This window comes from Cygnus olor, chromosome Z, assembly GCF_009769625.2.
Source record: "Cygnus olor isolate bCygOlo1 chromosome Z, bCygOlo1.pri.v2, whole genome shotgun sequence".
Classification (NCBI taxonomy): domain Eukaryota; kingdom Metazoa; phylum Chordata; class Aves; order Anseriformes; family Anatidae; genus Cygnus; species Cygnus olor.
In genome coordinates, this window is record NC_049198.1 from 42,535,566 (window position 1) to 42,550,235 (window position 14,670).

At 39.2% G+C, this 14,670-nt stretch overlaps 1 protein-coding gene across 4 annotated transcripts in view; it reads left to right on the top strand.

Annotated features, from left to right (window-relative positions):
- The window catches only part of NTRK2 (neurotrophic receptor tyrosine kinase 2), a 201,303-nt gene that overhangs the window by 133,936 nt on the left and 52,697 nt on the right, over positions 1-14,670 (top strand). The window contains exon 14 of one of the 4 annotated variants that reach the window (XM_040540794.1): positions 4,080-8,036. The exons of 2 other annotated variants lie outside the window; for them this stretch is intronic. In XM_040540794.1, coding sequence (XP_040396728.1) covers positions 4,080-4,090 — 11 coding nt within the window. In that variant the 3' untranslated portion in view covers positions 4,091-8,036. Of the gene's footprint in view, positions 1-4,079; positions 8,037-14,670 lie in introns of those variants that run through there. One more of the 4 variants, XM_040540795.1, reaches the window with a different exon arrangement.

The window sequence follows — 14,670 nt, forward strand, 5'->3', positions numbered from 1 at the left end:
CAGTTCTACGTCCTGATACACTTGAATTATTGAGGTTCTTGATGTGCATTGTTGTTTAAGTTGTGCAATCTGTGTGAATGTAAATCAAACTCTGAGATCAGCTAGTTCTCAGTCTGATCCATGGATGATGGCTTGATGCATAGAAGAAAAAAACCCCCTTCTCTCCTCTCCAACCCAATGAAATGTGGTGGAGCAAGTTGTCGGGGAAAAACAGTGTAAAGGCTTTCAAAATTCATGCTGTACCCACAAACTGAAAAATGAAGAATATAAATACACTCAGTTCCTTAACATCATACTCTTACAGCAAGATTATAGAATGAAACAAGTGCATTGTAGACTTCAATGTTTTGCTCGTTACCTTATACAGACAGCTGCTCCATATGCAGACAATTCACTGTGCATGCCCAGACTTTGCTACAGGGCATACCTCTCATGTTGTAAACATGGAGAAAACATTTTTATCTGTAGGTGTTATTCAAGCCAACAAGAATGTTGTTAAGGATGACCACTGTTCTGCTTATGGCAGTTGTCGTCATAAATATAAAGTCCTAGAAACAGTTACTAGTAAAACTCATTAGACTGGACAAAACTGGACCAACATCACAAAGATGAAGCAGATAAATCATGCTCAGACAATAGGGAAAACGCAGGGAAAGTACAGAAGCCCACTACTTGCATGTATCTAAGCAATAATCAGAAAGGGGTCCAATAAGAAGTGGCACCCTGTGAGACAATGATGAGTACAAATCTCCCTCTTTGAGACAAAGAGAAGGAAGGAGAGGGTGGGGGAAGGTAAAGGAAATTAAAGATAAGAATGACAAAAGGGTAGGCCTGTTGGTCATTTACTCCAATTAAGGCAATATTTTGCAGCTATACTGTTCCAAAGTTCAAGGAATTAAAGTCACTATATAGGTTTTCCTTCCTTGACAGTGTGACTTGCAGGATTTGGATTCAGGGAACAGAATGATTTGGTTAAGTAGGCTTTGCTTTTGATACCCAACTTGATAGAAGCAGTCACCTTTGATTAAGGATCTTTTTAATTGCCTTTCACTAGGCTAATCTGTTAATCCACCTTTTCCTCTTTCTTTCATTTCATCCAAGCAGCTAACTAACTGAATATCTGAATTGTTTTGGGAAGGAAATTTTATCCTTGCTCCTGTGGAGGCTCAGCTCTGGCCTCAGTCAGGAGAACTGGAGGTCAGCATGGCAGGACCTTGTATCTGCAGCTTTAACTCTTCGTTGATTTGGTTTCATAGCTTTTAAACTGATGTTTATTGCATTTATGGATGTTCAGGAGGGAAGTCCTCTCAAATCCCTGATGGCATTTAATTATGGTCATAATTATAAAATGTCTCCGGTCTCTAGGGAGCAAGAAAGGATCAATAGAGTATAAGACAGCTGAAGAACAAAAAGCTCTTCTGGGTCACTGGTTATTTCTGTCCCTGTTTCCTACCCCCCACCCCCCCCACCCCCCCCCACCCCCCCCCTTAGCCCACAGCTGCTATTTCTGCTGTTGGAGATACAAGGAGAAATGTTGGAAAAGAAATGCAAGAACAGTTCTTGTGACTCTTGAATTAAATGGATATTTAAAAGATATCATGACTTGCATTGGTTGTGGGAAACTATAGGAGCAGTTCTGGAGGTTCTCTTTGTGTTACGAATAATCATGTAAAAGCACCTACCTCACTGAAGATGAGGTTGTCCATTACAGTTCTGATGGTGGGTTCTAGCACAAAAATGACTTCTGCATGCAAAGCCTTTGCTCTTCTGAAGGACTTGTAAATTGACAACTAATCTCAGTACCATAGGAATTAAATTGCAGAATTTTTCTTTGATGACTATCATTTTGTTCAGTCTTGGAGAGATTTTCTGAGCTATGACTTTCATGTCATCGCATTGAGATCAGGATGTAAAGCTTATCAAAAGTCACCTGTATTCAAATCTTGGGTTCTGGTTCAAAATTCTGTATGTTCATTAGAACTTGCATATAACTTTGCCGTGCTTAAACCTTAGTTTTGACTTCCGTTCTCCACATTGTTTCCTCCGCTTGCCCATGATTTTTGCTGAGTAAGTTTCTTGGAAGTGAAAGTTGATAAATTCTGGATAAGAATGAGGAAAAAAAAAAAAAAGATCAGTGGAGCAACGAGCTGACAAGCTGACATCCTGCATAGGATTCTATATGAGATTGGCATACAGTTCTTTGTCCAGTGATAGCTTGAATGACTGGTTCCTCCACTGTAATGCAAAGTCAGAGAGGAAGAACATGTAGAAGAACCATTTCTGTGCTGTACAAACAGAATAATCCAACCTTTATTGAATTATTCCATCTTTGGTATATCTCCTCCTACTCCAAAGCTCCATACTAAAGCATGGTAATAGCTGAGATTTTAAATGTACAGAGGTAAAGCTGTTCAAAAATAGAATTTTCCTCCCATGTGAGATTTCAGCATTTCAAAATTACTTTCTACTTTAAAAGCAGAATGAAAGTTAAAGCTAAGGGCACTTGATTCAGTTTTGTTTCAAGCTGAAAGTTTGAAATGGGAAAACTGTGCACCATCAATAAAATTGAAATAATTTGATGTATTAAAATACAAAGGTTTTTTTGGTAAATATTTCAAGATTGTTTTTAAGCTTTTTTGATCTCCTTTTGTGGCAAAATAAACATTTTTTTCACTTTCAATGTTAAATTTGATTATTTTAGAAAGCCACAAAGGTAACTCAAAATCATCATTTTCCTGTTGCCGAGTCTTTGAAACTTTATTTTATGCCCTTTGAAATTTTTCAGTCAAGTTTTTTGATTTGCTTTATGCTGAAGTCAGTGCTGTGGGAATCAAAATTTTGCATGTTCTGACTTATATGCAATTAATATTTAACATGTATATTTCATTCTTACATGTGTTTTCATTAATTTTCATGTTGAAATCATCTGGGAGTGGGAAGGACTCTAAAAGAGAAAAATGGTTGTATGTAACTGAAAGAGATATCCAACTAGTCTGAACCTTCTTGGATTAAAAGGTGAAACTCCACTGAAGTCAATGGAGCTTTAAATATTGGCGCCAACAGAAAATTTGTCCCATAGAGTGCAATTGCATTGTCACATCTTGAATGCTCTTCATTCTCATGACAGAAGTTAGTGAAGGAGTCTCTTTTCAAGCACTTACACATTTTTTTTTTCAAAACCCATTTCCCCAGAGGGGTCAAAAGCTCTTCTTATCACCATAGGGAGCCCAGGGGAATTTTGCTGTTCTGGAGTACGGCAGGTATTCAACTGCATTAAAATGTTAACACTCTTTATTTTAACCATGCTGTGGTTTTGTCATGAATCAAAAGTGGTGGAATTTAATTATTTTTTGATTGGAAGGAGAAACATTCCAGCAGGAAAAATATCACATTAAAATCGGTTTACTTCCAACTAATCTATAAAAGAAATTCCCCTAGTGAAAAAAACCCTGTTCCTGATTGCTTTGTATCACCAGTGTGATGCTATAATACCATATTTATACTGTGTTTCTGGCAATTTCTGGTATAATCTGTGCAGAAAATAGATTGCAGATCTCCCCTAAAAGCCAAATGTTTTTTCCTGCTCGGCTATATACAACAACACCGGAGTTTTCCCACCTTGCTTGTATTGCTATTTTTCCTTAAGAGACAGAGAACAATGCAATTATCCGTTATTATTTGCATACATTACTTTAGAGCTCTGAGGCCCAAACAAGACCTCATTGTGCAAAGCACTGTGGGACTCCGCAGCCTCAAATAATCCCTGTCTGAAGAGCTTTTGGGCTGAGGCTCCCATCCCCTGCCTCTAGTTGGTTGGTCTGTGGGCTGGCTGCAGACCTGGGGCCCCTGTGCACTGGCCAGAGAGTGGGCAGTCCCAGAGGTTTAATGCCTTGCCCCAGCTCACGCAGGAAATCTGTGGCCAACCCTGAAGTGGAAGCCAGATGTCCTGTGTGGCAGCGTGGCCCCCTCGGCTCCTGACCTGTCCTCCCCAGTGTAATGTTGGCCTCCAGCGCAGACACGTCTGCCCGAGGAATTTTCCATTGAGTTCTGCTGTTGATGAGTTTCTTTCTCACCAATAGGTGGAAACTGACAGCCCGGTTTCTCAGGTGACACAAGGAACGGTTCTGCCATCCCAAATGAGGCAGGAAAAACATCACGCAGAACAAGGAATTTTCCATAAGAAACTGTACCATAGCAACTGACAAAGACGTTGAAGCACATTACACTTTCTCTGCTTGTTGCAACCTGTGCTTTGATGCAACAGGACATCAGAAAAGCGAAGACTTGTTTTTTTTTTTTTTTTTTTTTTTTCTTTTCCTTATTTATTTCTTTGGCCAGGAGAGTGATTGCTTTAACTGGTGCTGCTTGATCATAATGAATTTATTGCAAAATTGTGTAACCTTTCCACATCCGTCTCCAAAGTCTGTGCCAGAGCCTGTGTTCTGGCATGTATTGTCATGCTATAGCTGGGGAGGGTGAGGGAACTACATCTGCAAACTTCCATACGAGATCACAAGCTTTTGAAATTGTAGGATCACTAACCAAATGGGATGCAGAAATATTTCCAACAGGCTGGCAGCTGTGCCATACATAGCATCAAAATAAAGCTGAGTCACTAAGTAGTGATAAATAAGCCAGCAAAAGTTTGTCTGTTTTTTTTTTTCCTGAGCATATCCCAAATAAGATTGTCTAGGGTAACAGAAAAGAATCGCTGTACGGAAACAAGTGACATTGGTTTGGATACAGACAAACTCTTGCTGTACTAGGAACAGCATTTTGTCAAAATATTGTATGAAGTATCTAAGAGAAGTCTTTGCAGGGCAGATGTTTGGCTTGTTCCTGAGCAGCTGTAACAGGCTGTTCAGGATGAACAAATCTAAATTAACAGGGCCTAAAATGCCTAAGTGCAAAAACGGGAGGAAATTCGATTAGTACTACTAATAAGCTGAGGTCTGAAGATTCCCTTTCTTTTGAGCTAGAGCAGTCTAGTCATCTTCCTTCTCTTTTTTCAGAGTTTATCTTCACTGTGCCCATACGTAGTCTCTGAGTTGTGCCCATGAGCAATTCAGGCTTGCACTTCTCACTGGAGACAATAAACTCCATGATGTGAATGATCCTTCTCTCTACTGTATATGCAGATACAAATTACTGGGTGGAAGCTGCATCATGCAGCAAATTTGTTATGTATGTCCTGTCTTTACATTCATGTTCCTACCTGTCCAATTAGAAGGATGGTGTTTCTGAGGCAAGATGTACCTCTTTTCTGTGAGAGTGCATGCTTCAGGTTCCCCTTGATGGCAGTGGCAAGCCTGTCATTGATTTGAGCAAGTTGAATAGGAGTCCTGTAGAGCTGGGCTTGAACTAAAAACTGTGTACTGAAGCAGAAGTCATTATGACTGTTCTTAACTACAGCTTTCACCATGGCCCATATGTGAAATCACAGTACTTTGTGCAATAGCAGGGATAATGCAGGTTCTCTAACCACTTGCCCCCAGCTATTGCAACTAACTTACAACTGGGCTAATTATAATCAAAAATACTTTTTAAAATACTCTGGATTTAAAAATATTTTTTTCCCCAATGATAGTATTTGGATGCTTAGCCAGAATAGCCCTTAGTAAGACGCAACTTGCCATTTTCCCTGATCTACAGAACTGGCATTTCTGATGCCTGTTTGGCACAATATGAAGGAAAAGCATTTCAGTAGCTCCTGTTCAGAAATCTTGATTTGTTTACATTTATGAAGGTGTGGAAAGGAAGCTGCAGCAAGTAGTTTTGAAGTGCTGGTTGTGGTATGTTAATCCCTGAGGGCCTGTTTATTTTTATGTGGGATAGCACATAAAAGACTAAACTAATGACATACAGACTGGAGTAAGCAAGGAATTAGGGCAGTTAACTGAGCAGCAGACATCACATATTTTCTTCCATTCATGGTGTGTCATTTGTTTCTGTTGTTCTTCTTTTGGTTTTCTTTTGTTTTGTTTTTAATTAGAGGGTGTTGTGGGTTTCTTAATTGCTTTCTTCAGCAGCTTCTTTTGGTGACTGTTAAACTAGAATGATCCACTGAGTTTCCCAGTTTCCATTTTGTGGGTGAAAGCAGGATTAATTTCATGGCATAAAAGGTAACAATGAAGACGGTGGAAAGGAAATAGAGCTGTTGTAAAATCCTTTTTATGAATGTATTTTTTTTTCAGTTGCTCTTATTTTTGACTATGTTTTAATATACTTAAACTATAAGGAGGTCAAATGCACATCTGAAGAGTCTTTTCTTCAGATTTGGAAATTAAGATGGCAGTGAGGAGTTTGGACCATTGTTTTCAAAATACACCAAATAAGAACTTTGATGAATGTAAAGCACTTTATAGCTTTGTGACACAGCCCAAATAGAAAGCAATTAATCTTAAAAACAAACAAAAAGAGCCAACAAACAAACAAAGACCTATTACAAGACATCTAGACAATTCTGGCCTTATTTTCTAGATGAGGAAAACAGTGATGAAGGGATTCACTCAGAAGGAGCATCATAAAAGTTGTTTGTTGAAGTCCTGATGACAAATACCTTTCCATCTCTGTATGTCTGTCTAGGTCTCAGAAATAAACAATGTTGCCTCTCTGTAGTTTCTCTGTAAGGGAAAATGCAAATCAGTATGGTTATTTTTGCAGTTAGAGCTTGTTATATTTTTGGAACATGTGGCTGAATTCTCATAATGAAGAGAGAGTTAAAAGGGAAGAATAAATGTGACAGAAGCAATGGTGAAAACACCATACTTCCCTGTAAGTTAGTTGTGAGCTGTATAAGGGAAAATTCTGGAAAAACTACCCACTAAATCTTGGAAGTGGTTTATACCTGATCATGTTAGCTTCTGACCCTTCCTCTTTTCTCTAAAATTCTGACCAGAAGGGCAGACTAGAAAAACAGTATCCTGGAAATTGCATTTGGACCATTTTGTGGATTCTGGACTACCAAAAGGCAAAGTAGCTTTAACTGGCTTAACACCAAGTCCTTCTTAAAAGCAAAACTTTATTCAGCCTCCTGCTGGAGGTTGTCTAGCAAGAGGCAATAGTTAATCAACAGTGGTTGTGAACTAGTCTGTTAATCTACCCTGGTGACATCTCATCTACAGGGCTGAGCAGTAACTCACGCCTCTCAGTGTTTTATTTTAGTACAGACAGCATGATAACGACGGACAACACCTGTTTCCTTAGCTGCAAGTGCCAGTTCTGAGCAACTAGAGAGAAAAATCCAGCTGTTTGACTAGTGACAGTGAAAATGATGGTAATTTTTAATACTTCCTTTACTGATAAGCATGTGGGGTATTCTATCATTACAGCTGAACAAATGTAGCAGCCATTTTTGTTGGTTACTGCTGCTCAAAATGTTTTCAGAGTAAATGAATATGTAGGCAGTGGCACTTACTGCTCAGTGAGAGAACATGAAATTCAGAAGGAACAGGAGAAAAAAAAAAAAAAAAAACACTACATTTTTCCTATCTTCTTCCTGTGCAGACTACAGTTTCTCTAAACTGTGCTGTAATATTGTGGTGTATGGTAGTTGAAATAAAACAGACTTGTTTTTCTTTTTTTTTTCTTTTTTTTAAAAAAAGCAATAGTCACATAGATGCTAAGTGAGAAAAGAACTTCTCTGGCCAAAACATTTTTTGTTTCTAGCAGAGGCCCACGGAATTAACATTTGCATTCACTTCAGCAAACAAGTATTGCAGAAGATTCAACTGTAAGTACTTTCCAAGAATAAAGAGCACAGGGGGAAAAGAGTGTTTGATTTATGGTGACACGTATTCAGCTTTTATAGAATATCATGCATGTGTACTACCTATCATCGCAAAATTAACTGGTACTAATTGGTCAGCATTGCCAACTCAGTCTGCTTATGAGTGTAACACTCTTCCTTAGGTCATGTTCATTATACTGACATAATGTGTCAGATCCTGAATAAAGTTCATTCAGCCATTTCTGCTGTTCTTCTTCTTGTTTCCCCTGCTATGTGTGTGTGCTGCCATCAGCAAAAGTTCACATCTCTGCAAAGGCTGGGTCTGTGTGCTTTGGGAAATACATGTCTCGGGTATCTGCCCAGTGGCTACTTCTCCAGCAACAGTGGGTTGTGGGAGGGCATCCTTCAATTGAATCTCGCCTGGTGTTTTCCTCTTTCTTGGAAACTGACTGGAACAAAATGTTCAAAGCTCTTTCTTCCTCCCTTTCCTCTTTCTTTTTCTTTTTCTTTTTCTTTTTCTTTTTCTTTTTCTTTTTCTTTTTCTTTTTCTTTTTCTTTTTCTTTTTCTTTTTCTTTTTCTTTTTCTTTTTCTTTTTCTTTTTCTTTTTCTTTTTCTTTTTCTTTTTCCTTTTCTTTTTCTTTTTCTTTTTCTATTTCTATTTTTTCTTCTTCTCCTCCCTCTTGATGCATGGAAGTAAAAGACAGAAAAAAGCTGTAACTGAGTTCATTATTGTGTGATAAATCAGCCAGTAAACTTCTATGCATTTTGCTGCATTTGGGCAGCTCTTGTTCCTTAGTGACAGCTGCTTGGCTCAGCACACTGTAATTATCAACTCAAAAACAAGATGCTTTTAGGTGCTGAAAGCATAATGGCAGAGAGTGAACTTGTCCTCAGCCTCTTCATGGGCCACAGCTTTGAAAGATTCCATTTAGTGGATGTTTGAGTGTGCTGTTGCTGTTGGTACTGGGGCTCTGACAGTTCATTAACATACTAGATCCTTTAGGAAGCTGTTGTTACCCTAAAGGAGTACAGGTCTTTGTTTTTCATTAGCTTCTGATGTATCAAATAGTTGCTGTTTGGTTATTGCATCTGTGTTCATTTTCTGTCTCTAAAATAAAGTTTCGTTGTTATGTGGGAGGGAATGTATACAATTTTGTCAAAATTTACAGAGTTCTTATTTAAGCAGCTGTCTGAAGGGAGCTTTGCTGAGAAGCAAACCTGTTTACCTGTTGGCTGTAGTGAAACCGTGGCACTCACTGCTCCTATTTTATGTCCCCTACCTATTTGTGATTGGATTGCTGGCTGGACGAAGGGGACGCGTTCTGACTGGATGACTGGTGCCTGTCTGTCTGCAGCTACAGGGATGTGCAGAGCATAAGACTGCCTCGGATCTGCTAACAGGGCAATGGGTTCTATGTTGGGCAGGCTGTTTGCAAGAGGCTGTGTAGAGGAGACTTTGCTCCCTCATCAAACTTATTTTAACAAAGAAGGAGGACTCTTTCTTATTTGTCTGAAATGTAGGAAAATGTTATTTCAGCTGACAGATAACAATATCCAGAGCTCAAGTGAATGGAAGAAGACTTCTCATATTCTCTGCTGGACCTGTTAGTTAGATTTGCTAGCTTTCATATTACAAGAAAATAACATGCAGATCCAAGAGGGGAGAAAAGAAAATATGACTTCTTTTTTTTTTTTTTCAAGAGAAATTATCTGGGAAATCTTACTGTTCCCAGTGTCAAGACATCTTTTCTTTTCTCACTGTAACCATGAGGCAGGTTGGGTTTTCCACCAGGACAATTAGAATAGGCACCTATCCTACTGCTATTGAAAGAGGTTTTGAAGTGTTTTCACATCCTGCTGGGCTATTGCTTAGTGTAATTTGCAGAGTAGTTCCAAGTAGGAGCACCACTGTCAATTTTAGCAAAGCTTAATGCAAGAGGCATGCCACAGTCTTATTCTTATCCATCCCAAGGATTTGGAGAGGTTTTCCGACCCTGGAGAATGACGAGACATCATACAGGCTGTAAAAACCTCATGACTTCTACATACAGAATGGTTGTGTTGTTATCATACAATGAAAATGCACTTTACAGTCTCAGCCTTTCAGAGGATACAAAATGGAGGAGCCAGGTAAGCAGAGGAGATAGCGTATGGTCTATGGTAGGTAGGTCTTGTAAGTCTGAAAAATGAAACATGCTGCATTTGCATGGAAACAGAGCACTATTTTTTCCCATTTAGTGTGCAACAAGACAAAAGAAATGTGATATTTTCTTTGCAGTTGTTGAGGACCTGATCCTGAAAAACCCTAAGCACGTTCTGTCTTGTAAACCCTTGGTGACTTCATTTGGGAATTTGTAGGGCTTCTGTTTGAAGCTATTTCAATGTAATAATCTTTTGACTGTTTAGTGGCTGTAGCAGAGTTGTCTGGCATAGCCCAGCAGTAAAGATAAATTTTCTGGGTGTACTATGCATGTATACACTGCTAGCTACAAATGCCTTTGTTATCAGTAAGCACTGGGATCCTGAAACTGTAACAGAGGCCAAGGAGAGAAAGCTATTTGGGGAGTAATCCTTTGTAGATGGCACACCCCAGAAAAGAGAAGTACCAGTTCGTCAGTGAAAGAAAGCAGAACAACAAATGCCTCACCAGGGAAGGATGAAGAACCACTGAAGGACAAAACATCTGTAAGAGGAAATAACTTCTTTTCCAGCTCTGTTCAGCTTTTAAGATGGTTCTGCTCATCTCACCCATTGTGCAGGGTTTTCAGGCAGTATAATTTCTTTTCCTGATTTCTTTTCCTTCTAAAATAAGAAGAGAAAAAGTAAAGCAGAGAAGCCTACATCAAGAATGGGTCATCTTCTTTTAACTGCACCTCTATATCCACTTAGGCAAAGCTTGAATATGGCTCAGTCTCTGAATGTATGATGTTTCTTTCAGGTCCTACTTCTCAGACTGGCATCCTGGGACGCTTTTCTGACTATGCTGGTTTCTGAAAAAAGGTAGAAAAAGAGTTAATGCTCTGAAGGCAGAATGTTTATTAGCCCTTCTCCCCTGCAAGCATCTAGAGATATTCTTCCATGTTAATTCCCCATCCTTTCCTGAGTCCTTCTGTTTCTGTGGCACAGAAGTTCCATAAAGATTAGTGTCATGCTGAGGGAAAGGATTTCCTGGTCTGAGCTAAGAGAAGGGTGGTGGTGGTGACATCATTGTTTCCAGTTTACTTAGACATATAAGACGGACCAGATTTGCCATAATAAAATAATATTAGCAGATGTTTTATACTGCAACTCATGCACAAAGGCTTCAAGTTTTGAACTCAGTAACCATTTGGAAGAAGTGCATGGAGATTGGCACTTACGAATTAAGTGTATGCACATCTGCAGAGGCAAAGTTTGGTCAAAAATGCAACAGCTTTCTGCTTAAAGCTGATTTGCAGCACAGTGCTGAAAAACCTGTTGCTAAGCAGGAAGCAGCATACAGAGAGAAAACAAAGTGAATAATATCTACTGTCTACTTTGAATGTAGTCAGCTAAATTCAGCTTTCAGTTATTCTGATATATCCCCAATTTTTTTTAGCACATCACAGGACAAGTCCCTATTTAGGACATATTTATCATTGAAATCAAAAACAATTTCAGATTACTAAGGCTTGACGGCCTTGTTTGTGTATGCAAGGTAAAATTAATGCCTGGAAAAATTCACTCAACTTCATAATTCTTGTTTTCCTGTAGGGTGAAATTAGCTCATAAAACTCATGTATTTAAAACTATGTTAGCATTGTTATTATAACTTATTATGAAGTAGTTTTTATTTGATTATAAGGATGTAATTGAGAGTGGCAATATGCCTATCTGTAGGACACTGAGAAGACCTTGGCCAAACAAGAAAATAAGATCTTGACCACAAATCACATATACACCCACAAAATCCAGCAAACCCTTGAGTTTCAGCCAGAGAAGGGCCATGTCAGTTAAAACAAAGTGAGTGTTCAGTGCACAAGATCTGTGGTGCCCCACCTGCCCTGGGAAGGACTGTTGCCAGGGCACCTTCCCAGGAGCTGCAGTGCTGTATCACAAAGGGAAACCTAATTCCCCATCAAGACAATGGAAGCTCTGGAGTTCAAAGTAGAGATCCTGTGAGGATTTAAGTTGTAAACAAAGCGAATGAAAGGCAAAGCTATGGAAGTCACAGATTTATCAGGTTTATCACCGGATGTAGCTCTTGACAGCTGGGAAGTCCCTGGGAATTATGCCATTCTGGTGAGTACTTATTTTTCATAAAACACCTCCAGTTCTTCTTTCAGGAAGACCTAGGCCCATGGAGGTGCCTTCTTCAGCTTGTCCATTAAACATCGCCTTCAGGGCCCCTTGTATAGTCTGATGCCTGTGAAAAATCAGAGAAGTCACTGATAGACACTCAGATTGATTCAGAAGCCATACTTGTACTGATAACGTAAAAAGGCCTGTGTCTCTCTGACCTAGTAGTTCTTTTGTGGATCCTTTGTGTTCTGTCTTCTATATCCTGTACCAGTACCTCTGATTTGGAGTAGAATACCCAAGGAGCAGGTTTTCTGTTGGCTTATTTTAATCCAATGAAAGAGGTGTCTCAAGTGTGCACTATAACCTGAAAACAGACTGCTTCCTTATGTGCACTTACAAGAACAAGGCACCAGTCTTGCATGAGGATTTGTTGCTGCTCTATGGTAAAAATTAAACAACAGTATCACTATACAAAAATTTATATAGAATAATAAGTAATAAATGTTGTATGGGATGAACACATCAAATAATCAGAAATATACTCTCAGAACTGAGCTGACCTATTTCTGCATCCAGGCAACTCTGACAAGCAAGTTTTGTTAATGCTGTGCGATTTATTTGTTTCTATAAAGTTGGTGGGTTTTGTTGCTGCCATATTGTTGCCATGTTAGAGAGTGTATATCTTAGTGTGCCAGAATTTCTACTCTGTCAGTAGCATGCAGGACTGTAGAGCTGCTGCCACTGATGCTGCTGCAGAATTTGAAGGTCATTGGGCTAGACTTGCTGTCTGCTGTTTGTAGTGATTTTGTATCCTCCTGCTATGTGATTCTCTCTGAAATTCCACCCTACCTTTTATGTGAATGACAAATGCTGTACAAATTTGGTATACTATCTGAGCAATCACTCAGCCATTTACACCTATTTTTTTTTCTAGCAAGATCTTAGAAATAGCTGAGTCTTAGTGATTGCAAGAGAAATAATGGAAGAAGATAATGAAGAAACTTTGCAAAATGTCTTTCTGTGACAACTCATGTCACATCATAAGCTGAGTCTTACCTGCTGCTGCTTTTTCTTATGCAACTGTAAATTTGTCTATAATATTACCTTGTCTGCTTATTTGACATCTTGAAGATCCTCATTCTCTTCTCTAGACTCCTGGTGAAACACATTTCATCAGAATCTTCCACGTGTGTACCATTAGCAAAATTTTAAACAGTACCCTGGAAAGGAGACTTAGAAGATAATTTAAGTGGGTATGCAACACAACAGAGTCTTTTAGAGTTGGCAGTTCAGTGAGCAGTAAGGATGGAGCTTGATTGCTGTGGCTCTTACTGTCCATCAGACAGGAAGTCCCTGTGATTTAGCCTCTCTGTAAGTACAGAGATCTCTCCTGTGCTCTGTTGTTTCCGTAAGATATGTGAGAACGTAACTGAAATTTGCAGCATTTGTAATACTGTAATTGGGTAAGGTGTTCACATTGTGAGACACTCATGAATGCCACATGTTCATGTGTATGTATGTAAATTTTGTGCTTTTTAGTAAAACTAGCCTTAAAAGGATTAGTGTGATCTTTGGATGTGCAGGGGTATAGGGAGCCGATTCTATGCTTATATCACAACCTGGGGTAGAGAGTGATGTGACTTCCAGTTGGGAAAAACAACTGGAAACAACTACATTTTTTAAAGGATATTGAATATTTTTCCACAGAAGAGACACAAAAAGTGACAGGCAAACTAGACAAAATGGGCTGCAATGGGCTTCCATGGCTTTGCTTTACCGATAGCAAGAATGATGTTGATTATGTGTATTTTGCACCAGACCTTAAAAGGGTGCTTGAGCTAGCAGAGGAAATCTACTAAAACCCAAGGAAGAAAGATGCAAGCCAGACAAGCTAAAAATTAAAAGAGAAAAGAAGAAAGCCTGCAGTTTTATTAGCAATGAAAATGATCACACATTAGGGCAAGAGAATAGCTCAGACTTCCAAATAAAGACTGACACAGCTCCTTTCAGGAGGTATTTTCCTGCCAAGCACAAGTCATTTAAATCAGTATTATGCTCCATGCTGTGCCGAAGGTTATCTTAGATGGTGTAATGGTCACATGTCGTGGTAAAATGTTCAGACGTATTGTTTGTGACCAAGGGGGAAACACTTTCACTCTGTCACAGCGTTTTATTTTTTAATTACGTGCAGAAACTCTAATAATTTGTGCTTCTGAGCGTCCTGCTGTCCATGCCCAAAATCAGTCACATCCAGCTCAGTGAATACAATGTGGTGAGGTGATCCTGAGCTGCCTGTTTTTCTTGGAACCCATTGCAGAATGTGCAGTGATCCCCTTTGTTCAGCCTCACCATCAAAGGTAGGTTACCTTGGAGTGAAATCCCATGCCTGCAGATAGTGTTTACAGGATAAGGCCTCAATGCATCACTGACAATGTGACATGCTGTTCGTTAGTGTATGAAATACTGTCAGTCCAGCTGTCTTGGTGGAGGGCCTCTGGGATCACAAGATGAGAAGAAAATCCTTTTCTGCAGTCCACTTTCTTGTTGCCAGCCTGTTCCTTGAAGTCATTCAGGAGAGCCCTGTGCTTCTACGGGCAGGGTTTTCATGGATATTATTTAACACCACAGCTTCTATTCAACATTTACCCTTGTTTAGTTTGCTCAGTCTCACTTCATATTT